Source organism: Stegostoma tigrinum, chromosome 4 (genome assembly GCF_030684315.1).
Source record: "Stegostoma tigrinum isolate sSteTig4 chromosome 4, sSteTig4.hap1, whole genome shotgun sequence".
In the NCBI taxonomy this organism is placed as follows: domain Eukaryota; kingdom Metazoa; phylum Chordata; class Chondrichthyes; order Orectolobiformes; family Stegostomatidae; genus Stegostoma; species Stegostoma tigrinum.
The window spans coordinates 7355328-7381101 of NC_081357.1; the positions used below are offsets into that span (position 1 = coordinate 7355328).

Here is a 25774-nt window from a genome sequence, read left to right on the forward strand (position 1 = left end):
AGGAGGTTTACCAGGATGCTGCCTGGACTGGAGGGCTTATCTTATGAAGAGAGGTTGACTGAGCTCGGTCTCTTTTCATTGGAGAAAAGGAGGAGGAGAGGGGACCTAATTGAGGTATACAAGATAATGAGAGGCATAGATAGAGTTGATAGCCAGAGACTATTTCCCAGGGCAGAAATGGCTAGCACGAGGGGTCATAGTTTTAAGCTGGTTGGTGGAAAGTATAGAGGGGATGTCAGAGGCAGGTTCTTTACGCAGAGAGTTGTGAGAGCATGGAATGCGTTGCCAGCAGCAGTTGTGGAAGCAAGGTCATTGGGGTCATTTAAGAGACTGCTGGACATGTATATGGTCACAGAAATTTGAGGGTGCATACATGAGGATCAATGGTCGGCACAACATTGTGGGCTGAAGGGCCTGTTCTGTGCTGTACTGTTCTATGTTCTATGTTCTATGTTCTATTCCATTACAGACATCAGGAAATCTCTAGTTTCCATGGTGGACTGGTCTTCTTTCTTGAAGATGGTTACAATTATGGCTGAGATCACCAGCATGCTCTCTTCCTTTCTGATAGGGCCAAGCAGGTTGCGGATTTCTGCCTCTTTGCTATATTCAACAGAGTCTCTGTCTGCGTCACTGACCATACGGCTTTTCAGCTGGCCCAACGCAGATTCTCTCAAACAGAAAAATTTCTGCCGCAGAAGGTTTAATATTGCTTTACAAAGGCTCTGGGCAGACTGACCACCTCAGCTGGTGCCTGACACCTAATCTGGTTGTGATCAGTGTGGCAGGGCTACAGACTGCTCACAATGTCTGGTCTACCCTAAAAAACCATGATAATCAGCACTCATGGAGATGCTCAACCTGTCACCAGAAAACACTAAGACTGGCTCTTAGAGAATAATCAGGAGATCCAGCTTCTCCCAAACACAAATGTAAGGCGTTCCTGAATTGGCAGCTCCATCAAAGCTCGGATGACACGAAACAAGCCTGCAGACAACTGGAGGCTGAGTACAACAAAGAAAGAGCCTGTGGCCTAAAGAGTATGGTGGACAGAAACAGTGCAGCAGACTCAGCAATTTGCTGACAGCCAGGAAACACGCAGCTTCTTCAACATAATCAAAGCCATCTATACCCAGGTACTTACTCCACTGAGCCAAAAATGGAAAGTCTTTTGAAAGACTGAGAGGCAGTCAACAGCCACTAGAGAGCGCACTACGAGCACCTCCTCAAAGATGCAGCCTTCAACACAAGTGCTCTCAATATCATCCCAAAACATGCAACATATGACCATCACAAACGTACCTCAAGACGAGAGGGTGAAAAAGCTATCTGACTGCTTTAAGAGTGACTAGCCTAGATTCTAAGACAAAGATTCCTGAATTTACCAGCATGCAGTCTTTAACTTACTGCATCACAAGTCATTTGGTTTCTTTTAGGTTTGAGGTTTCATGAAATTCCTGCTCTGTCAGCATAACACTCCTTATACTGAACTTGTACTAAGCTTTAAATGGATCACTGTTACACTGTAAGCCACATGAATGCTTGACTCATTAAAAATTTTCCTCCAGTGTTTGCTGGAATGAGGCACTATTTTAACACAATAGCACCATGGCTTATAGATCTGGAGCACACTTCCAGCTTTTATTCCTGGTTACTAGTATCCACTGTATTTTGCTTTAATCTTCGAACTGCACGCCTCACTCTGGCTGTTAGTCTGCTTGGCTTAAGGTTGATTATTTTTTTAAAAAATCAAGGTTAATGTTCATGCGATTAAGGCTTGTTACACAACGCATTTGTAATAAGAATACTGGAGAATCAAACGTTGAATTTTGAAATTTTCAGTCTAGACTTCAGAATACAGGAGTTTAACTTGGTTTTTAACAATTTTTAAACTGAAATCTGTCCACAGTAGATGGAAACTCTTACAGTTGCTAAACTCTGGCATATCTTATACCGCATTTGTACAGATGGCTGCCAGAAGTAGAAGCTAATACACGGAAAAAACACAAGTTCCTAGAGGGGAAACTCCACATTGTAAAGAAGCTAACTGAAACCTGTGCATGTACCTTTGTATTATAAATGAGTTAGCATACCTATTTCAGGAGGCAAATGCACAAAGCATATTATTCTGCTAAGCCCAGCAAACATTTACACAATTCAGGAGAGAATTAATAATTACAAAGACAAATGTGGGTGAATTAGAAGGAGCCAGCAGGCAGATGAAGTTACATGTGGAGAGCCATGTGGTGATATATTTTGGTAGCAGGAACATGGTGCGAAAACAATACATAACATATACTACTTTAGGAGCAGGAGCACCAGCCTGAAATTTAAAAATGGCAAGTGAGAGTTTCTAGAGAGTTAACAGAACGTACTGGTTCTATTTATTGAGAGATAGAGAATTCATACCATTAACTAAGCAAATGGCAGGCTCAAAGGGCTGAATAACCTACTCCTGCTCTCAGTTTCTACATTTCTCCATTTCTATGAATTCAAGAAATTTTGCAACAGTCTTCACCCTACAGGATTCTATTATTATCCCAGAGGCAGCAAATTAACAGATTTTGATGGACTTCAGAGTGTCTTAAAAGAAGTGGTTGATGAGATTGTTGATACATTGGTTTTAATTCTCTAAGAAGTCGCTCAATTATGGGACTGTCCCACTAGATTAGAAGATATTAATGTAATTCCTTTACTCAAAACAGCAGAAATACAGAAAGCAGAAAACAACAGGCAAGTTAGATAAACAGCTGTCATAAGGGAAAACTTTAAAAGCTGTGGTTAAGTTTCAAGACAATCAGGCAAAGTCAATTTAAAAAGTCTGTTGAAGTGAAATCATGTTGTCAAATCTACTGGAGTTCTGAGAACGTGAGACATTGTTAATAAAAGGAGAACTGGTGGATACATTGTACTCAGATTTCCAGAAGGTTTTGAGAAGATTTGTAGCTCAGGTTGAGTTTCGGGATGTGAGTTTGCTCGCTGAGCTGGAAGGTATTGATAAGATGCCACATTTAAGTGCAATGCAGAAAGTAAAAGTAATGGTGCAAAGGACCGGGTATTGGCATGGAATCAGAGTGCAGACATATTTTAAGAAACCCACCTATACAGAGATTTGGTAATTTTATTTTTTTCACAGGGGTGAGTGTCTTTGAAACTCTTCCTGTACAAGTGGTGGAAGAGGGGTCCTTAAATAGATAGGTAGATATATTCTAGAGATAGGTAGCTGAAAGGTTACCTGCATAGGCAGGAATGGGGATTTTAGGCAAAAATTTGTTCAGCCAAGATCTTATTGAATGGTGGTGCAGGCTTGAAGGCTCATTTTCAACGAACGCTAACATTCCATTAGCCTTTCTAACAGGTTGTTGAACCTACATGTTAGCTTTCACTGCTGTATTGATAAGGACACCTAGGTTCCCCTGAACAACTGGACAAGAGTGTTGCTCTGCTGCATTTCAGTGAACTGGAGTTTGGTGAAAGAGGGAGCATGTAATCAGTACCTCCTTTTCCCTAATTTGAGATCTTTCTGCTCTTTAATATAAAAGTAATGTCTTAGGGAATTTGGGGAAAGTGGAGGAAAAAGTGATCTTCAGGTACTTTTACAGTGCAGAGCACCAGAAGCCAGACAGTAAGCAAATTTGGTAAGGTGCATCTGAACAAAGCAGCAGGGAAACTTTAAAAGGAGCAGTTCAGCATTACCTTCACTAAATCCAGAGGCAGAGCTCCTAAGGTAACATCAGGATTGACAAGTGACAGCAGCAAATGGAAGCTGCTGAGTACAGAGGGCAAGTATTTATACTATTGCTGCTGCTTATAGTTTGTGAAATCCTTATTTTACGGTACATAGGTTGCAAAGGCTATGTTCTGTTTAAACGAGGTCAAGAGAAGAAGGACCTTAAAGTATTTGATTTTAGGAGCCCTTCATGACATAAATCATGGCTGGAGAGCTTAAAGCAGTATTTTGTTCCTCCTGCTCCATATGGGATGTCACATGTCGAGTGCCCAGGGCGAGCACACGCAGGAAGCATCTCCAGCTGTAGCTTCTGGAAGCCTGAGTTTTGAAGCTGGAGCAGCAGCTGCGGGCAGTGTGGAACATTTGTGAAGTTGAGAATATTGTAAAGAACATGAACAGAGAGGTGGTCACACTGGAGGCAAAGACTCTCCAGGCAGAAAGGGAGTGGGTGACTATCAGGTAGAGTATGAGGACTTAGGCAGGCAGTGCTGAAACCTATGACTACTGCCCTACAAAACATATAGGCCACTTTAGATGGTGTTATGGGTAAATGGTCTCAGGGGAAAGGAGAAACAACCAAATTTTTTGCACCAAGTTGACTTTGCAGACGACACGAAGATTGGTGGAGTAGCAGATAGTGAGGGAGACTGTCAGAGATTACAGCAGAATATAGATAGATTGGAGAGCTGGGCAGATAAATGGAGATGGAGTTCAATCCGGGCAAATGCGAGGTGATGCATTTTGGAAGATCTAATTCAAGGGCAAACTATACAGTAAGTGAAAAAGTCCTGGGGAGAATTGATGTACAGAGAGATCTGGGTGTTCAGGTCCATTGTACCCAGAAGGTGGCAACGTAGGTGAATAGGGTGGTTAAGGCGGCATTCGGGATGCTTTCCTTCATCGGACGAGTATTGAGTACAAGAGTTGGCAGGTCATGTTACAGTTGTATGAGACTTGGGTTCGGCCACGTTTAGAGTACGGTGTACAGTTCTGGTCGCCACATTACCGAAAGGATGTGGGTGCTTTCGAGAGGGTGCAGAGAAGGTTCACCAGGATGTTGCCTGGTATGGAGGGTGCTAGCAATGAAGAAAGGTTGAGTAGATTAGGATTATTTTCATTAGAAGGACGGAGATTGAGGGGGAACCTGATTGAGGTCTACAAAATCATGAGGGGTACAGACAAGGTGGAGACAAGAAGCTTCTTCCCCCCCCCAGACTGGGGGACTCAATTACTAAAGGTTATAAGTTCAAAGCAAGAGGAGGAAAGTTTATGGGTGGTTTGCATGGAAAGTTCTTTACACAGGAGGGTGGTGGGTGCCTGGAACGCGTTGCCAGCAGAGGTGGTAGACTCAGACACTATACTGTCTTTTAAGGTGTGTCTGGACAGGTACATGGATGGGCAGGGAACAAAGGGACACGGACCCTTAGAAAATAGATGACAGGTTTAGACAGAGGATCGCGATCGGCGCAGGCTTGGGCGGCTGAAGGGTCTGTTCCTTTGCTGTAATTTTCTTTGTTCTTTGACTCTGTTACATGGGAGAGGAGGACAAAGTGTGGGAATGCAATAGTTGTAAGGGGAATAATAAGCGTTTCTGGCCACAAAGAATCCAGGACCATTTGTTACCTCCCTGGTACTGGATTGAAGGATGTTTCAGAGCAGCTCGCCAAGGAGGATGAAGATAAGCAGCTAGTTGCCTTCAATGCCAATGACATAAGCTTAAGAAAATAGGAAAGGAGATGAGGTCCCAAAAGTGGAACATAGAGCATTTGAAAGCAAGTTGTAAAGTAGGACTTCAAAAAGGTAATGATCTCAGGATTACTACCAGTGCCATATGCTAGTCAGTGTAGAATAGCAGGGTAGATCAGTTGAATCAGTGGCTGAGAGGATGGCGCAAGGTGGAAGGTTTTAGATTGGAGACATTGGGACCAGTTCAAACTGGACACACCTGGGCAGGATCAGGACTGATGTCCTACGGCAATTATTTGTTAGTGCGGTTGAGGAGGGTTGAAACTCAAATGGCAGAGAGATGGGAACCTATCAGGGTACAAGAGGAGAAGCAAGGCAGGCAGTGAAAAAAAAACAGTAAGATACAAAAATGGAAGCCAGAGCAATCAAAGGCAAGGTGCAAACAGGACAACAACACAAAAGTTATGAGTAAAAGTAGCAAAAAAAGCTCTCAATGCACGAAATCAGAATTAGGCAGATGAATTAATGGTACAAATCAAGGTAAATGGAGATGATCTCGTAGACACGACAGAGACATGGGTACAAGAACAACAGAACTAGGGACTTAACATTCAGTATATTTGACCTCTTCAGAAGAGAGGAGGAAAGGAAAAGTTGGTGGGGTGCACTGTTAATAAGAGATGAAATGAGGACAGTTGTGGGAGATGGTCTAGGTTCAGTTGGTTCAGTTGAGTGGATGTAAGTACGAGCAAGGGAAAAAAATACTGAAAGGAATACAGTATAGGTCCCCAAAAAACTGCAGACAGGTACAAATTGATAAATTTTAGCAGCACAAAAAAAAGCATAAAGTAAGTTGAGGAAAAAAGATTTTCACCCGAACTATGTTGGTTGTCTGGAATGCACTGCTGGGAGGGTAGTTGAGATGAGAAACCTCAATCTTCAAAAAATCTACTTCCATGAGTGCTTGAAGTGTCATTATATTCAAGGCCATGGGCCTACTGCAGGAAAGTGAGCGTAGTGTAAAGTGTAGTATATTTTTGACAGTACAACTTGATGGGCTGAAAGGCCTCTTCTGTACTGTATGATTCTATGATACTGTGAGCAGTTTTGGTCCCTTATTTCAGGAAAATATATCATTTCATCAGAGGCAAAGCAGATAAAGTTCACCAGGGTGATATCTGGTAAGGAGAGCTTATTTTAAGAGCAACAGTTAAACAGGTTGGGACTCCACTCACTGGAGTTTAGAAGAATGACAGGTGATCTAGCTGAAACATACAGGCTTCTTAAGGGGCTTGACAGGATAAATATTTGAGAGGATGTTTCCCCTCATGGGAGAATCTAGGACCAGAGGGCAGAGTCTCAGAAATTTGTGGCGTCAATTTAAGACTGAGACGAGGAGGAATATTCTTCTGAGGGTTGAGTGTCTTTGGAATTCCTTGCCACAGAGTTGTGAGGGTAGTCCTGATGTAAATTTAAGGCAGAGACAGACACTCGATCAGCAGGGAAAATCAAGGGTTATAGGGCATGCGCAGTGAAGTAATCACAATCCTACTGAATGGCAGAGCAGGTTTGCGGGGATCAAATGGACTACTCGTTTCCCCTTCTTTATCATTTTATATACACTTTCCAACCTCTTACCACGTCAGAAATACTCTGCACATCTGTTCCTCCAACCAAAATGAATAATTTCACATTGGAATGTAATGTGAAACATCTTCCTCACAACACATACTCCCATTAAGCATCATCAGCAAATGTGGAAATATTAAATCCGATCCCCAAACGTATATAGAACATCAATAGCTGAATACTGATCCCTAAAGTACACAACTTGTCTCAGCCTGCAAACACGTAAATGACCATTTATTCCTATCGTTTTGTCCTTTAGCTAGTCATTATCTCCTTTCTCACGCATTCATCAATTTTGTTAGTAATATCTTCAGAAAACTCACAGGTTCATGTAACATGATTTTCTATTTGCAAATCTCTGCTGACTGCACCTCATCAAATCACTACCAACCAGGTGCCCATTTATCCCATCCTTTATAACAGCTTCTAGCATTTCACCTGCTACTGTGTGGCGAGCTAGTCTGCAATTCGCTGTCTTCTCTCATGTTCCCTTCTTAAATAATGGAAGGGGCATTTGCTACCCACCAGTCCATTCCAAACCTATAGAATTTTGGAAGATAGTCAATACTTTTATGGATCTCTCTATAGTGACCTCCTTCAACACTCTGGGATGTATTTCGTCAGTTCTGGCAATTTATCAACTTTCAGACCCATTGATTTCTCCAGTTCAAACTAATTACTAATGTTAATTTCCTTCAACTCATTCTTCCCAGGCACTTGGATCTCTAGATCTGGCAGATTTCTGGTATCTTCCTCAGTAAAAACATCATCAGAAAAGGGTCTCGGCCCAAAACATCAGCTTTGGTGCTCGTAAGGAGCTGCTTGGCCTGCTGTGTTCATCCAGCCCCACACTTCGTTATCTTGGATTGTCCAGCATCTGCAGCTCCCATTATCTCTGATCACAACTAGTAATTTCACTTGTGTCATTTCTCCGTGCCACATTATAAATTCTCAAGACTGTAATGGAGTCACTTTCTTTTTAGGGACATGCCTCCCTTTTTTTTAAACCTACTTGCAGAAGCTTTTATACTTTTTTTTGCTAGATTGTATTCACATTCTATTCTCCTGTTCCTTAACAGTTTCTTGGTCTTCCTTTGTTCCACAAATGTCTTAATCCTCATAATTACTGCTGTATATAGCAACTTTGTACTACAGGCCTTTTCTTTTAATTGTACACAATCTTGGACTTGCTTTGTTAGCCACAGTTGACTGACTTTTTTGAGTTTATCACCTTGAAGCAATGTATAGTTGCTGTAAACCACGTAATACTCTTTTAAAGACTGTCCATTGCCCATGTTTAGTCATGCTTGTTAACATAGGTCTCCAAAGGTTTTGGCAAAATGAAACAACTGCAGATGCTGGAGATCTGAAACAGAAACAAAAATTGTTGGAGAAACTCTGCAGGTCTGCCAGCATCTGTGGAGGGATAACAGCATAAATGTTTCAGGTCCAATCACCAGTGGGGAGGTAATACCACTCGGCCATTGTCACTGGACTGTTAATCCACAGTGTTCTGGGGACCTGGGTTCAAATTCCACTGGGAAAATGGTGGAATTTGAATTCAATAAATATCTGGAATCAAAAGTCTACTGATGACCATGAATCCATTGTTAATTATCAGAAAAACCCATCTGGTTCACTAATGTCCTTTAGGGAAGAAAACTGCCATCTTAACCTGGTCCGGCCTACGTGTGACTCCAGATCCACAGCAATGTGGTTGCTTCTGAACTCAATTAGGAATGGGAAATAAATGCTACCCGGCCTGTGCTCTAGTTATTTCAACATTCTACTCTTAAAAAAAATTCCCAACACACTTCAGAGACTGGCCAATAGAAGTTAAGAAACTCTTGCAGATAGTAAGTTCAAACAACTGTTTGTCACATGGTTAAGCATATCACTTTTATTGCAGTAGTCTCAGGTTCATGGTCTAATATGAAACCCGTAATCTTAGAGTTAAATCACACTATCTACTAGAGATACAAAGAAATTTCAAATGAAAGAACATCTTACCTGCGTCATGCGAAGCAAGAGCTCTGAGCATCTTCCCAGCACTCCGGCGTGTTTGCGTTTCCTTGTTACAGAGTAATTCCATAAGCACATCCAAAGCTCCTGTCTCTTTGAACACCCCCACCAGTGCGCCAATACTAGCATAGGCACTCAGAACATGAATTGTGTGAGAAATATTCAAGGATGAGTCTGGTCCAGGTTTACGAGACATCTGTCGCCTGGCTCGTTGTACTAAATGCTTTACGTCCTCCTTCATATCAAGTAACTCTACATCATCAAACGTGACATCAGAGTCTGCACTCACTGGGCAAGATCTGGCACTTGGTTCCTGTTCTTCTTTTACTCTTTGACCCTCTGGTTTCCGTTTCCCAAGAAGCGTAGGACAGTTGGCATATACATCTTCAGCTGACATCCACATCAATATATTATCCACTTTACTGTCACTAGATGAACTGTTTCCTCCATTGCTGCTGCTGCCACCTCCTCCTCCACTATCATCAACAGTCAGCACATTCCAGCGAATGAGATACTCTGTTAGGCCATCATGCGTACGGCGTTGGCGGATCAGCTCTTCTGGGTAAGCCTGCATTTTGGGTCCCAGCTGGACCAAAAGGTTTTTGCTGCGCCGTTCACCCATTCTGTTCGTATCTACTGAACAGAAAACAACAAATGCATTGACAGCAAAGTATTTCTAATTCTAAATTGAAGCTAATTACATAAGAAAATGAGTCAGCTATTGTATCTTTAAATCTCAGCAAACTTATGTTTTACTCCTGCAACATATTCCAGTGTTCAGCATAGTTTGGAGAAATAGGACAAAACAATCTGCCATCTATCGTGTTCCTTTCAACAATATCCATTCCGTGGGATTGGAATTAACACAGCTTGGAAAAATTTAGTTATCTCCAATTTCTCACTACTGCGCAATATTATCGGTTTCATTATGCAAAGACTGGCAAGCTCCCATTCTGAAAGAAAAAGAATTAAAAGGAACATTTAGTTTAAATTTCAGTAACATCCTTTGATGATTAATGATTAATGATTAACCACCCACCTCAAGCAGAAAAATCTGACTAACACCAATGCTCCCTCGGTGAAGGGGATTGTACGTTGCTAAGCTTTCCTCAGATGCCTCAGTGAACAAAGTTAAACTAACTCATGCATTAACATGCCAAGACTAAACAGCTTTGCATGTTGAATTGATGTTCATTACTGAGTCATCAGAATTTCAAGCTGTGCACTGGTTGGCATTACAATCTGCTTCAGCAGTTAAATATCAATGAGGAAAGGAGCATAAAAAAGATGAAAAAAATACAAACCAACCAGCAACCCCACTCCTGAATGCTACTCAATCACCTAAGCAAAAACACATACAATGTATTATGCTCATTTTCCTCTCCTATTTGACTAAATAACTTAAAACAATCCAGATCCAAAGAACAGTCACCAACTTACGATGAGTCATTTTTTACAAGAGAAGAAAGAAATTCAAAGGAAAAGCATGGCCGATAATTAGAACCTGTCTGGTAAAGAAGTCTGTTGGAAGTCTACCAGATTACCATATCTTATCAATATAGTTCGTCAGAGTTATTAACTGAAAATACAACAGTAAACACCTCAGATGCTAAATCTCAAAACAGAAAAACATCAGCCAGGGCCACAAAACAGCCTTGTGGGAAAAGTAACAGCTCATGGAACAAATGGGACAGCTACAACACATATTACATGGGCTGAGTAATAGGAAATAAAGGGTAACAGGTCATGAATTTCATTCTTGGACGAGGAAAACAGTAGCTGCCCAAGAAACCCAGCAAGTCTGGCAACATCTGTGGAGAGAAAGCAGACTTCAGGTCCCGTGACCCTTCTTCAGAACTGTCTGATCATTTTACAAATTTCTAAATGCTCTGCCACTACATCTTTCTATAACAGGTTGACATTTTCTCTATAAGAAATATTAAGCGAACAAATCTATTGTTTATTGTGCCCTTCCGATTCGATTGGAGGACGTTAACCTGGTATCTTCCAATCTTTGAGGATGTTTCCAAAAACCAAGGATTTTCAAAAGCTTATTATCAGTGCATGCATTTACAATGTCCTTATATATTTTATTTACTTTACCATAGATTTTAACATAGTAAACAGATTGAATAGAAAAAAACCATAACCACTTATTACAGACTCAAACAGATTTCTTTGGAATTAAATTTGCTCTGCTAAAATCAGCTCCAAAGAATGTAATTCATGAATGGGAAGCCCAGTACAGAGGAAGAGATCAGGCTGAAGTATTTGCATCCAACTTCAGCCAGGTATGCCAAATGGTTGAACCATCTCAGCCTCCTCCTGAAGTCCCTGGCATCACAGATGTCAGTCTTCACTAGATTTCATTCACTTCATACGACATCAAGACATGCCTCAAATATTGAATCAATCCGTTGCAAGACCTGAATGTCATTCAGGCTCAAGATAAATGGTAAGTAACATCTGAGTACAAAGCAATGGCCATTTTCAAGAGAGTCCAACTAACACACCTTGAGATTCAACAACATTACCATCACTGAACCCACCACTATCAACACCCTGGAGGTTACCAGTGATCGGAAACTGAACTAGACCAATCATCTAAGTGCTATAAGAACAATTTGGAAGCTAACAATTAATTCAGCTATTCTCCCAATGCCTTTGTGTAAATCTACAAGGCACAGGGGTTTGATGGAATACTGTTCAGTTGCCTGAATGAGTACAGCTCCGACAACACCTAAAGGCTGGACAAGGTAATGGGGAGTTGCCTTCTTGATCCACTGCAGTTTCCACAACATTGTTAGTACCACTGTGTTATCAGAGAATCAGGTCAGAATTTTGACCAAAAACAAAAGGAACACAAATTTAGTAGGTGGAGTAAAATCTGATAAAATGTGAAATTGTCCACTTTAGCAGGAAGAATATTAAAATACAGAGTATTACTTAAAGAAGAATGACTGGTGAGTTCTGGAGACAGAGGTATTTACATGCCCTGATGCTTCAGATGTAGATACAGATACATCACATCATCAAGGAAGCTAATGGGATGCTGTTCTTTATTAGGCAAAAAAATTTAACATAAAACAAAGGAGGTCATGATTTAGTCATACATGGCGCTGATGAGAATATATCTCAAATATTGTGTGCAATTTGATCTCCTTTTGGAATTCTGTGAAGACATTACGAGCAAGGTGGACAATGGGGACCCAGAGGATGTGAGAAAGGCCTTCGACAAGGTGCCGCACAAGAAGCTGCTGCATAAGATAAGGATGCACGGAGTTAGGGGTAAAGTACTAGCATGGATACAGGACTAACAGGAAGCAAAGAGTGGGGATAAATGAGTGCTATTCTGGCTGGCAATCAGTGACTAGTGGTGTGCCTCAGGGATCTGTGTTGGGACCGCAATTACTTACAATTTGTACAGATGATTTGGAGTTGGGGACCACGTGTCGGGTGTCAAAGTTTGCAGATAACACTAAGATGAGTTGCAGAGGACTGTGAAACTTTGCAGAGGAACACAGATACATTGAGTGAGTGGGCAAAGGTCTGGCAGGTGGAATACAATGTACATAAATGTAAAGTCATATTTTGGTAGGAGTAATAGTAAAAGGGATTATTACTTGAACGGTAAGAAGTTGCAGCATGCTGCTATGCAGAGGGACCTGGGTGTCCTTGTCCATGAATCACAGAAGGTTTGCCTGCAGGTACAAGTAATTAAGACCATAAGACACAGGGGTGGAAGTAAAAAGTTAAGGGTATGGCTCTCAACATATTTTGAGGGCGTTTGGTCTGGTTCATAACAATGGTATTGACAAGTTAAGAACAAGTGATATTCCTGGTTAGCCATGTGATGGAAAGGAAATTTGAGTCTCAAGCACTGCACTTGATCACAAAGTATATGTTGCCTCAGCGATTCCAACTCCAAGTGAAATATAAAACAAGCTCGCCCCACCATCAATTTGCCTTTTGCGGTTAATGTTCAATAATGGCCTGTACGTTGCCAATGCCACTCTCCTTATCTGCCTTAAGATCTACCATTTTGTTCAGGTTTTTGACGAAATGTAACAGCTCCTTGGTTCAGCATTCATTTTCTGGTCACATTTTTGTTAATTTTCACCAGCAGACAATCCAAGACTAGGTGTTGTTGTCAGTAATAAACCCAGTATGATGAAACCTCTTCACCAACAAGCTGAACAGACTAAAGACCTCAAACAACACTTGGGAATGTATCAGAAAGACAAGATAACTAAGCACAAAGGAGACAGAAACTGAAGATTACATCATCAGGGCTGGATGAAAATGATGGAACCAATCCTGATACTGACGAGAGGTTAAAACTGGCATGAATGCACTAATTAGTCTGTGAAGTGCCTTGGAAAATTTCTCCAGACCACAGACACTACAACAAAATCATGAGTCAAATTTCAATAACCCTAACTTCAGTCAGGACAAAGTCAACTGTTCCCACCAACAGAACATGGAATCCAACAAAAGGATAGCTGTAATAAGTCAAACGATTATGACAACTCAAAAAGTGACATGGAATCAGGCTACACTGGAACACTGGATTCCATGACACTTTGGGAAAATGATTACGTTTGAGATAAGAACAAATGGTGAAAGTGGTGAGTCTGTGAAATTTGCCTTCACAAAAAGCAGTCAAGGTCAAAATGTCAGATTTCAAGGAGGGGTGTAATGGTTTGGGGTTAAAGCGATCAAAGGAAATAGAACTACAGAATTCCTACAGTGGGAAAAAGGGGCCATTCAGCCCAACAGGTCCACACCAACCCTGTCTCTGAAGAGCACCACACCCAGACCTATCCCCCCACACTATTCCTGCATTTCCCATGGCTAATCCACCTACCTTGCTCATCTTCAAACAAAGTGGATAACCTCATTTATCCACACCACAGTTCATCTGGCATGCACTTGCCCAATCACTCAACTTGTCCAAGTTATACCCTGCACATCTTCAAACAGTACGCCTAATCAAGAAATTCAAAGGAAGGGCGTTCAAACCCTTTAAGTACGGCTAAACATGTGATAAAATTAAAAAGTGCCATTGATGGGAAACAAAGTTGCTGCTACAAGGGCAAAGCCATAATAGAAAGTGAAAAGCAAGCGATGTCAAGAGGTTGGAGATACTAAGAGGTTGTCGACCATTCTGAAGCTAAGGACAAAAACCTTGGAACAATACAGTAAGCAGGTATTCTCTCCAGAAATGCAGATGACGAGAAAAACTGATATCCTGACATCACAGCAGCTCTGCTACAATGGGCTACAAGTACACAAGATCCCAAGAACGAGGAACAGAATCAGGTTCTTTCCACTTGCCTGCAGAACGCTGGGATGGAAATTCTGACAATCATGGCAATTTACACCAAGATGGGCAATACCAGGTGCTGCAGGTAACTGACTGCTGAAGCAACCGTGGACGCAGTAGATTTTTACCTGACGTAATCAATGCCTGTTCGTTCAGAGAAAGCATCGAAAGCAGAAGTAGGCCATTTGGCCTGTCAAGTCTACTCCACTCATTACGATCACGGCTGATCGTCCAATTTAGTAGCCTGTTCTGCTTTTCTGCAGTATCGGGCAGCACGGTGGCTCAGTGGTTAACACTGTTGCCTCTCAGCATCAGGGACACAGGTTTGATTCCACTCTTGGGCAACTGTCTGTGTGGTCTTTGCACATTCTTCCCATGCCTGCTTGGGTTTCCTCCAGATGCTCCAGTTTCCTGCCACAGTTTGAAGATGTGCAGGGTAGGTGGATTAGCCATGGGAAATGCAGGGATAGTGTAGGGGGATAGGTCTGGGTGTGGTGCTCTTCAGAGACAGGGTTGGTGTGGACCTGTTGGGCTGAATGGCCCCTTTTTCCCCACTGTAGGGATTCTGTAGTTCTATTTCCTTTGACCGCTTTAACCCCAAACCATTACACCCCTCCTTGAAATCTGACATTTTGGCTTTGACTGCTTTTTGTGAAGGCAAATTTCACAGACTCACCACTTTCACCATTTGTTCTTATCTCAAACCAAATTATTTTCCCGACATTCTCAGACTGTGACCTTTGAATCTAGACTCCCAATATCAGGAACATCCTTCTTGCATCTATAGAATTCTATAAGTTTCCAAGAGATCCCCCCTCATTTTTCTGAGCTCCAGTAAATATAATCCTAATCAGTCTATCATCCTGTCAGATATCGGTCTGGTAGATCTTTGTTGCACTCCCCCTACATAAGAACATCCTTCCTCAGATAAGGAGGCCATAACCACACGCAAGATTCCAGGTATGGTTTCTCTAAGGGCCTGTATAGTTGCGGCAAGAGATATATCTACCCCTTTACTTGAATCCTCTTGTTGTGAAAGCCAACATACCATTTGCCTTTGTGATCACTTGCTGCATGCTTACCTTCAGTGATTGGTGCAAGGTCACCGAGGACTTGTTGCATATTCCCCTCTCTCAATTTATAGCCAGGCAATAATTCATCATTCTGCTTTGCTCAAAGCGGATAACCTCATTTATCCACACTACAGTTCATCTGGCATGCACTTGCCCAATCACTCAACTTGTCCAAATTATACTCAAACATCTCTGCACCTTCCTCACAGTTAACCCTTCCACCCACATACAAATCAAATTTGCATAATCACTCCCTGGAGTCCAGGTATTATGCTGGTAAATTCTGTTTCACAGGTCATGGGTTTTGGGAGCCCTTGTGCTGTTGGTGAATCCACTCCGGAGTCTCACATCTTCGACCACAGATCTGGCGGGTATTCCTGAGAGATGGAACTGGTCCTTGGCCTTGATATCACTGGCACTCCTTCTGCCAGTGGACCCCCTCAAAAATTTGCATCCCTTTATACAGGAGCTTCCTCCAACTCAGCTCCTTCTGAGCAAGGGTCTCCCACACAATGACATCTTTGTTGCATTTCTTGAGAAGCTTCAGGAAGATTTTGAAATGTTTCCCCTCTCCTCCTCTGGTTCAAGTTCAACGTTCTGCATTTTAGATGCTATGTGAAAGACAGAAAGAGGTGCGAGAAAGGAGGGGAGGGGTATTTTTGATTAAGGAATACATTATCAGTGTCATTAGTGAAGATAGTGCTAAGGGACCATTTAGTGAAAAATTATGGGTTCAAATCCAAAATAAGGAAGGATTGATCACCTTGATAGTATCATACTACAGCACCACCCACACCCCCACAGAAAAAAAAGTCAGAGGGAATTTGAGAAGCAAATACACAGAGGGCCTCAAATACATGTAACAAAAACGAGGCTGTATAGTAGGGAATTTCAATTCTTTGAAACACTCCCTTGGACTACCATATTGTTAAAGGTTGGATGGTGAAGAATATGTTCAAAAAAATTTTCTTTATTAATATGTAAATGAACATAATACAGAAGGAACAAAGCCTGACCTTTTCCTGGGAAGTAAGGCAGGGCAAGTGACTTTAGTTTTAGAAGGGGTACACAAAGACGAGTGATCATAATATTAATGGTGTTAAAATAGTTATTAAAAGTACAAGTCTTCCATAGATGTTAAAGTTTTTAACTGATTTAGGCAATTTTTAATTAAGGCAAATTTTAGGAGTATAAAACAAGAATTTTCCAAAGTTGACTGGAGGAGACTGCTCAGAGATACAAGGACAATAGACAAGTGAGCAGCCTTCAAAAGTGCAATGACGAGGGTTCAGAAGCATTATGCTCCCATTAAAGTTGAAAGGCAAGGCTGATAAGATTAGGGAACAATGGATAAATAAAGATATTGAAGTTTAGCCAAAAATTAAAAAAACATATCAGACAACTAGGATCAACTGAATCTCTTGAACAGTATATGGAGTGTAGGGTCATTCTTGAGGAGGAAATCGGGAAAGCAAAGAGGGGATAGGAGAATGCCTTGGAAGGTAAGGTAAAAGATAATCCAAAAAGCTTGTAGAAGTACTTTAAGAGCAAGAGAGCAACTAAAGAGTGAGTAGACCTCAAATATCAATGAGGTCGCCTTTGTGTTGAACCTCAGCAGATGACAGAGCTTTTAATGTATATTTCACATCAGTTTTTACTGTGGAGAACGAAATGGAGGCTCGGGAACTCAGGTAATAAATACTGATGCTTTGAAAACAGTTGACAGCACAGAAGGAGCAGCATGGAGGTCTTTGAAAACAAAGGTAGATAAATCTCCAGAATCTGTTCATCAAACGTATCCCAAGATAGTGCGGGGACCCGAGTAGCAATATGTGTATCTATAAACAGAGGATGGGTAATGTTGGGCCATTGTTTAAGAAAGACTGTAAGGAGAAGCCTGGAGACTACATACCTGAGAGTCTGACAGCAGTGGTGGACAAGTTGTTGGAAGCGATTCTGAAAGACAGTATTTTACACACATCTGGAGAGGCAAGGTTTGATTCAGGAGATATTGTGCAAGGAAGATTCTGCCTCAGCAACTTGATTGAGTTTTTTAATAAAGTAATCAAAAAGATTGATGAGGATAGAGTGGCAGATGTTGTTTACTTAAACTTTAGTAAAGCCTTTGACAAGTTCTGCATGGTAGACTAATTAGTAATGTTAGACCACAAGGGATTCAGGGTTAGCTTGCCAATTGGATACAAAATTGGCTTTACGATAGGAGACTGAGGGTGGTGGAGGAAGGTTGTTTTTCAGACTGAAAGCCTAAGACCAGTAGCGTTCCTCCGGGTGCACTTTTGTTTGTTGTTTATATGGATGATTTGGATAAGATAGGATCCATAGCAATTATGTTTGCAGATGGCACCAAAATTGGTGGTATAATGGACAGTGAAGGTGGTTATCTAAGATTACAAAAGAGATCTTGATCAATTCGGTGAATGAGTTGAGTAACAGCATATGGAGTTTAATTTAGCTAAATGTGACATATTGAATTTTCATAATACAAACATCTTGGCTTATACAGTTAATGGTACAGCCCTGGGTGGTGTTGTAGAAGAGTGTGACCTCTGGGTTCAGCTACATAATTCTTTGAAATTTGCATCACAGGTAGACAGGATAGTTACAAAGTTGCTTAGCACACTTGCCATCATTGCTCAGAGCCTGGAGCGCATGAGTTAGGGCATTGCATTGAGGTTGTACAGGACATCGGTGAGGCCTCCTCTGGAGTACTGCGTACAGTTCTAGTCACCCTGTTATACACAGGATATCATTAAATTGGAGGAGTTTCATTAAATATTTACCAGGAACGGAGGGTTGAGACGTAAATTAGACTGGAGTAATCGACTTTTTCACTAGAGCACAGCTGGTTGAGGAGTGCCCTTATTGAGGTTTATGAAATCACAAGGGGACATATTTTTAAGGTCACAGAAAGATTTAAAAAGGGGACAACTTTTTACGAATGAAGGGGCATCTCTTAGAAACTTATAAAATTCTAACAGGACTGGATAGGGTAGATGCAGGGAGTATGTTCCCGACAGTGCGTGTGTCCAGAACTGGGGTCACAGGAAGGGGGTTCAGGGTAGACCATTTAGGATGGTGATGAGGAGACATTTCTTCACCCAAAGATTGGTGAGCCTGTGGCATTTATTACCACAGGAAGTAGTTGATAGCAAAACACTGAACATATTCAAGAGGCAACTAGATACAGCACTTGAGGCAAATGGGATCGAAGGTTATGGGGAGAAAGCGGGATTAGGTTATGGAGTTGGACAATCAGCCATGATAGTGAAGAATGGCAGTGCAGGCTCAGAGGAAAAATGGCCTCCTCCAACTCATATCTTCCCGTTTCTACACAGCATGGCTTTTTTTAAAATTCCTTGATGGAAGAGGGCATCAAGTCAACCACATTACTACGGGTTTGGAGTCACGTGTAGGCCAGACCAGGTAAGGGTGGCAGATTTCCTTCCCAAAAGGACATTTGTGAACCAGATGGGTTTTTCCTGACAATTGACAATGGGTTCACGATCATCATTAGATTCTTAATTCCAGATATTTTTAAATCAAATTCAAAATTCCATCATCTGCCATGGCAGGATTCGAACCTGGTCCCCAGAACATTATCTGTGTCAGTACTGTATGAACCAATCATTCCTACCATGCGAGGGTCCTACCCACACCCGTCCATTACCTCGCTTCTTGGTTCCAACCTCGCCTCGAACCAGACGTACTGCCGCTTTACCCGCAGGTGCACCACCTCACCCCGCAAAGCGTTGACGGCAGTCAGGGTCAAGGGGGAGGCCTGAGGCGTGGATGATGGCTCTGTGTTCACATGGGAGGGGCGGGGATAGAGAGGGAGAAGCGGGCAGGGGGCAAGGGCAAGAGCAGCAAAGTGGGAAATAACGCACGCAGTTGGAAGTTTTCTGACGCTGTCTTACCATGCCGCCTTGGCACACCGGCACCTATTGGTTCTCTGTACTGCCTCCTGGCCAGGGGCAGTCACGCGAAGCCGTCAGACTGGTGGGGGGAGTGTGGGTCGTGACACCCAGTGGCCAGGGTGCACGGCATGCGGGAACGAGCGTGCAGGTGCCTACAACGACATGGCAGATCCCCACATTCTTCCACATTATCTGTGTCTATGGATTAATAGTCCAGCATCACCTCCCCTGTGCGAACTGAACTGCCAGAAAATGTGGTGGGTGCAGGCACTGTTTCATTTGAGAGAAATTTGGATAAATTCATGAATAAGAAAGGTTGTGAGGGATATGGGCCAAGTGGGATCGGTTTAGTTAGGGAACATGACCAGCGTGGACTGGTTGGACTGAAGGGTCCGTTTCCACGCTTGATGACCGAGTGTTTCCCTTGAGCTGGTGAAGATAATTTGCTTTGACAATTGGAACTCAGCTGTCCTAAGCACATGGCATCTTCGGAGAAGAGTCTTCAATGACCGTAACATCCGACCTGCGAGTCTGCGTACATCATGTCAGAATTATTACTCTCAACAAGCCACTGTTCACTCTTCTGAAAACAAAGTAATACATAATTTGCCCGTAACAAATCCACATTGGCCTACCTCAACTAACCCCTTTCGGCCCAAGTGACTATTCTACATTTCAAAGCTTCCCACTTGATCAACTTGCATGTTGTTGCTGAGCTTAGCTTTACACCCTTCACAAACAAGATAATACAAGATCAACTTTTACATGGGTTATATACAGAATTTATAACTGACTCAGAGACAAGTTTTAACAGAGAGTATTCTGTTTTGTCCCAGTCAGTATTACAAGATGATACTTTAATTACAAGACCATTTGAGAAACCTTTGCATAAAAACAAAGTGCTGTAGAAACTCTAGGTTTGGCAACGATAAACAGGGAAACATCTTGAAGACAGCATTTAAAATAAAGTCAAATTAGAATTGTAACCAATATAACCCGAAAGGATTAACATTAATGGCTGACTCAATCCGAGAGAGTCAAATTTTGTTCAAAATTTTGACTATCAGAGTTTGATGTTCAATTTTGAAAATTTCTTAACACCAAATGTTCATCGCTAAACTTTTCTGTTCCTGATCACAATCCAATTGGAACATACACCAGTCCACATATCAAACTGACTGTCATCCCAACACTCATCACTGGATTATTGATCGAGAATTCCTTTCCAGCCCACACCCAGCTCCTATCCGTGATCCTCCTCAACCTAACTTTTAAGCTAACCTTTTATTAGCCTCCTTACCTATGCTTCTTTGATTCAAATTTATTTTGGCTATTGATCTGAAGTCTCTGGATCTTTTTCCTATATTTAAGGCCTAAATAAAAGCTAGTTAATATTCTCGGGTCAGCCCTTCACATTGGGAAAGGGGCTGTTGGCTACAAAAAACTGTATTTCAGCAAGTATTAGAAATTTAGGGAGAAGAATGAAGCTCAGCTAACAAAACCCATTTTACATACAAATAAATCAAAAGCAGTTCAAAGTACATAACAGAAACATCATGTGCAAGTTGGTCACATGTTGCACGTCAGTTAAAATGGCTCACTACTTTCATACAGAGAGTTACTGAAATCTGCCACATGCAGTCAGGTGATACTTGTGATTGCATTACTGTCACCTCACCCAAGTCTACATAAGCTTGTGCTGTCAGAATAGGGTGGCATTTACTTTTAAGTAAATTATGATAAAGTCAGGTGCTCACCGAAAAGAGGAGATCTAAATAAGAACACCTACATGGAAGGCCCTTTAGACTGAAACGTGTTTATGAAAGGTTAGGCCACATCCCTCATTTCTCCACTTTGTTTGTTACCTCCATATTATTTCGAAAAGGCCATAACCCAAGATTAACCACTCATTAAGGCCATAAGACCATTAGACATAGGAGTGGATGTAAGGCCATTCAGCCCATCGAGTCCACTCCACTATTTAATCATGGCTGATGGGCATTTCAACTCCATGTCCCTTGATTCCTTGTGAGATCAAGAATTTATCAATCTCTGCCTTGAAGGCATTTAACGTCTCAGCCTCCAGTGTGCTCCGTGGCAATGAATTCCACAGGCCCACCACACTCTGGCGGAAGAAATATCTCATTTCCATTCTAAAATTTACCCTCTCTAATTCTAAGGCTGTGCCCACAGGTCCTAGCCTCCCTGCCTAACGGAAACAACTTCCCAACATCCAACATTTCTAAGCCATACATTGTCTTGTAAGTTTCTATGAGATCTCCACTCAACCTTGTAAACTCTAATGAATACAATCCCAGGATCCCCAGCCGTTCATCGTACATTAAATCTACCATTCCAGGGATCATCCGTGTGAATCTCCGCTGGACACACTCCAGCGCCAGTATGCCCTTCCTGAGGTGTGGGGCCCAAAACTGGACACAGTATTCTAAATGGGGCCTAACTAGAGCTTTATGAAGTGTCAGAAGAACATCACTGCTTTTATATTCCAACCCTCTTGACTTAAAATGACATCATTACGTTCACTTTCTTAAATCACAAACTCTACCTGCAAGTTAGCCTTCAGAGAATCCTGGACCAACACTCCCAGATCCCTTTGTACTTCTGCTTCACAAATTTTCTCAGCATTTAGAAAACAGTCTGTGCCTTTTTTTAAAAGGCAAAATTGGTACAAACAAAATTGCAACCAGGCTGAAGCCATCTAAATGAACCTCATGTGCTCATTCCCCCCCCAAATAGAATTGTGATAAGGCATAGCACCAGACACCAATTGTCCTGCCAATCACCTGTTTTGTTGTAGAGAGAGAAAAAAGGAGAAACCCAGTTCTGTCAAACTGCCACACTCATTCACTCATTTACAGCAAGAGTAATCAGAAGGACAACTTCCCCAAGTGCTACTCCAGACCACAGACAATTTACAACTAGGATCTGCAGGATGATGAAAAGAGGAAGAGATTCACAAAGTCGCATGAATCACGTTCATCATGTCTGCCCGAAACCAAATAAAACAGGAAAGGTTTACAGCAAGCTGTGGCTTCCTGCAAACAGAAGTGCTGATAGCTACTCCACAATGTTAAAATTTAGTATAATGTTAACCTCAACATCACACTCCCAACACTTCAATGAGTTCCAATAGTCAACACCAATTCTACCCTCAGTGCCTACTCATTTCTGCAACATTCAAAATCATTAGAACATAACCCCGATCCCTCCCTTCGAGGCCACTACCTCGTTTCCCTTGCCTTTTTGCCTTTCCCCGTGACCCCTTTACATCCCCTCCTTTCCACACCACTCCTCCTTTCCAGTTCCCCCTAATCCCAACCCCCTCCTCCACCCGCCCTTCTTTACCTTCACTGCCCCATTCACCTCACCACTCCCTCTTCTCCTGGAACCACCAAAGGCCCGGGGCCATCTCTTCCCGGGACTCACCGGCTTAGGGCCTGCCTCTGGGCTCTCCCCTGGCCGGAACCAGTCGCTTTCGCCGAGATCTGTCTTTCTGGGCAGATCAGAGCCTGTACCTCGGAGCCGGGGTCAGTCCACCGCCGACTTCTCCGCGTTTTCTCCCCCCCCACCCGCTTCCGTGGCGCAGAAACGACTACTGACGCCACTTCCGATGCCCGCGCGACGGTTGGTCTCCGTGACCGGAAGTGCTGCGTGCAGCTCGCGTGGTGCCCTTCATAGGCCTCGCCCACCCACTGGAACCAGCACACACCACCCCCGCCGGGTCCGCCCTAGGCCACGCCCGTCTATGGGACCTCGCCCCCTGATCATGCCCCGCCCGTCCACGAGGCCCCGCCCCCTGCCCAAATTCCAACCGCAACATGAAACGAGGCTCAGTCGCCGATCCGAGCAGCACTGCAGCCTCACAGCGCCAGGGACCCGGGTTCGATTCCAGCCTCGGGTAACTTGTCTGTGCGGAATTTGTACCTTCTCCCGTGTCTGCGTGGGTTTCCTCCCGCAGTCCCAAAAGACGTGCAGGCTAGGTGGATGGGCCATACTAAATTGTCCGCAGTGTTCAGGGGCGTGTGGGTTCTGGGGGCATGGGCCAGAGTGGGATGCCCCAAGGGGCAGTATGGACATGTTGGGCCAAAGACCCTCTTTCCACGATGTAGGGAATCTAATCATTAGTCTTGGCCTTTCCTTTAACTCCCTATCGACACCCGGTCCCTACTCCCTACCCAAGGTCTCAGCCTCCATCCCAACCCCAAATCCTAATTTCAGTGCAGTCCCTAATCCCAATTTTAGTTCTATCCCTTCCCTTGACTCTCGTCCCAGCACCTAATGCTTGACCCTAAATCTTATTCCAGCCCCCTGTCCAATCATTATACCATCGCTAATCTGACTTTTCACCCAGAATGCTAACAAGGAGTCTCATCTGCTATTCCTGGTCCTGATCCCTAATCCCAGCCTTGAATCCCAACCTCGACTATCAGGCCCAGGTTCTGGCCTCTAATCTCAACCTCAAATTCGTGTCACTAGGTTTGAACCTGAAACTGTCATCTCCTGTCGTCAGTTATCTATCTCCTCATCAAACACTGACTACATTTTGAAGTTCACATCCTGTTCTCAAAGAGATCCGTGGCCCTCAACCCCTACTGACCCAACAACCCCCTCTTTCTGTAATCTTCACACCAGGGATAATAAGAAATCAGAGCTACTCCACGTGACAGCTCATCTGATCGTGGCTTCGATTCCAGTTTTCTGCCGTCAACTCCATATCTCTAAATTCTTTATCAATCTGTTGATCTCTCATTGAGTGTTAAATATATACTTGGAATGGATAATAAACACTGGCTAGTAAACAATACCCAAATCCCACAAATCAATTTTAAGAAGTCCCCATAGTATCATGTACATTTCAATCAAGTCATCCTTACTCTTCTGGCCTCCAGCAGCCACAAGCCTATCATAATCAACCATCCCCCATAAAACAACCCACCCATTCATACCAAGAGTAAAACTTCTCATTTCCAGCATATTACACCCTTCGCCTCCACTTTGACAGATGTTTTGTTAATGTCCTCTTCCTAAGTAAACTAAACTACAAAGCGATAGCCTATATTCTAGCCATGACCAGCTCCTTAAAGCAGACATAACACTTAATGATGAGTGTGTGGAGTTTGCAGATTCTCGCTGCATCTCCGTGGATTTCCTCTGGGTGCTCCGGTTTCCTCCCACAATCGAAAGATGGGCAGGCTGGGTGGATTAGCCATGGTAAATGCAGGATTATGGGGCTATGATTGAGTGGGGCTCTACATGGAAGCCCTTCAGAGGGTTGATGCAGAATTGATGGGCCAAATAGCCACTTCCTGCACCGTAGAGATTCTATGACTTTGGCAGGAAGAATGGAAAAGCAGCATACTATTTAATTGGAGGGAGATCTGGACATCTTGGTGCTTATCTTCCAATTCTGTACAGTTCCAACATAAGCTCCCTGCCACAACTGATAAAGGCAAATGTCGTGAATGTATCTAATGATCCTATTAATCTGTCCTGCCACCTTCAGGAATCAAGCATTACAAGATCCCTCTGTTCCTCTAAGTTTCCTAGTGTTGTGCTATTCATCCAGTACTCTCTTGTATTGTTTCCTCTTTCAACGTTCATCAACTCACACTTATCAGATCAGATGATCTTGGAGACGAAACAGGGTGAATATCCAGAAGAAATTTCCTCTATTGGGGAGACTGATATAAGGGCCATCCTTTCTTTCCAGACTCGCAACATTTTCCCCTTTCAATCTGGCCGCTCCACTTCCTTTTCCCCATCCTACTGTTTTTGACACACATTATACCTATTACATCAAACAACAAACAACCATTTGTGCTGGCCCTATTTATCACACTTTGTGCATTTATACTTACATTTTCGTCATCTGCTCCTATCATATATGGTTGGACTTCTCATATCTGCCAAGCTTTCATTCCTTTACACACAATTATTCCTCCCTTCTTCGATATGTTGGTTCCCATTCTCCTCCCAATTTAGTTTAAAATCCCTCTCAAGCACAATGGTCAACTTTGGTGAATCTCAGGGTTATGAGTCACTCAGACTTGTATAGATGGAAAAGTTTAGAAAGAGTGGTTAAAGGAAACAGTTCTATACGAAGATAAATAGTCTGTTATCTAGAACGAGCTGAACTCGTGAGACGCCTATAGTTCTATTATCGTCTAGCCAGATATCTCGTCAGTAGTGCCTAGATGGAGACTAAATAGAATCTGCTTTTAAGAATTGAATAGTATTTTTCAGGGGCCCATCTGTAGCTTTCTCAAAAATAAAACACCAGGCCCTGAAGCCATTATGTTTAAGAGCAGGGTGGTTATGCTGGAACTATATTATTGGTTAGGCCACAGCTAGA

General features: G+C 42.6%; 1 protein-coding gene across 4 annotated transcripts in view; it reads right to left on the reverse strand.

Moving 5' to 3' along the window:
* LOC125452341 (cullin-9) overlaps positions 1 to 23018 on the reverse strand; it is a 176803-nt gene extending 153785 nt beyond the window's left edge. For 2 of the 4 annotated variants that reach the window (XM_059645126.1, XM_059645123.1), the window contains exons 1-2: positions 22849 to 23018; positions 9056 to 9700 (exon numbers count right to left, since the gene is read on the reverse strand). In XM_059645126.1, coding sequence (XP_059501109.1) covers positions 9056 to 9689 — 634 coding nt within the window. In that variant the 5' untranslated portion in view covers positions 9690 to 9700; positions 22849 to 23018. Of the gene's footprint in view, positions 1 to 9055; positions 9704 to 22848 lie in introns of all 4 variants that reach the window. The other 2 variants (XM_059645124.1, XM_059645125.1) reach the window with 2 other exon arrangements.
* Positions 23019 to 25774: the final 2756 nt, after the last annotated feature.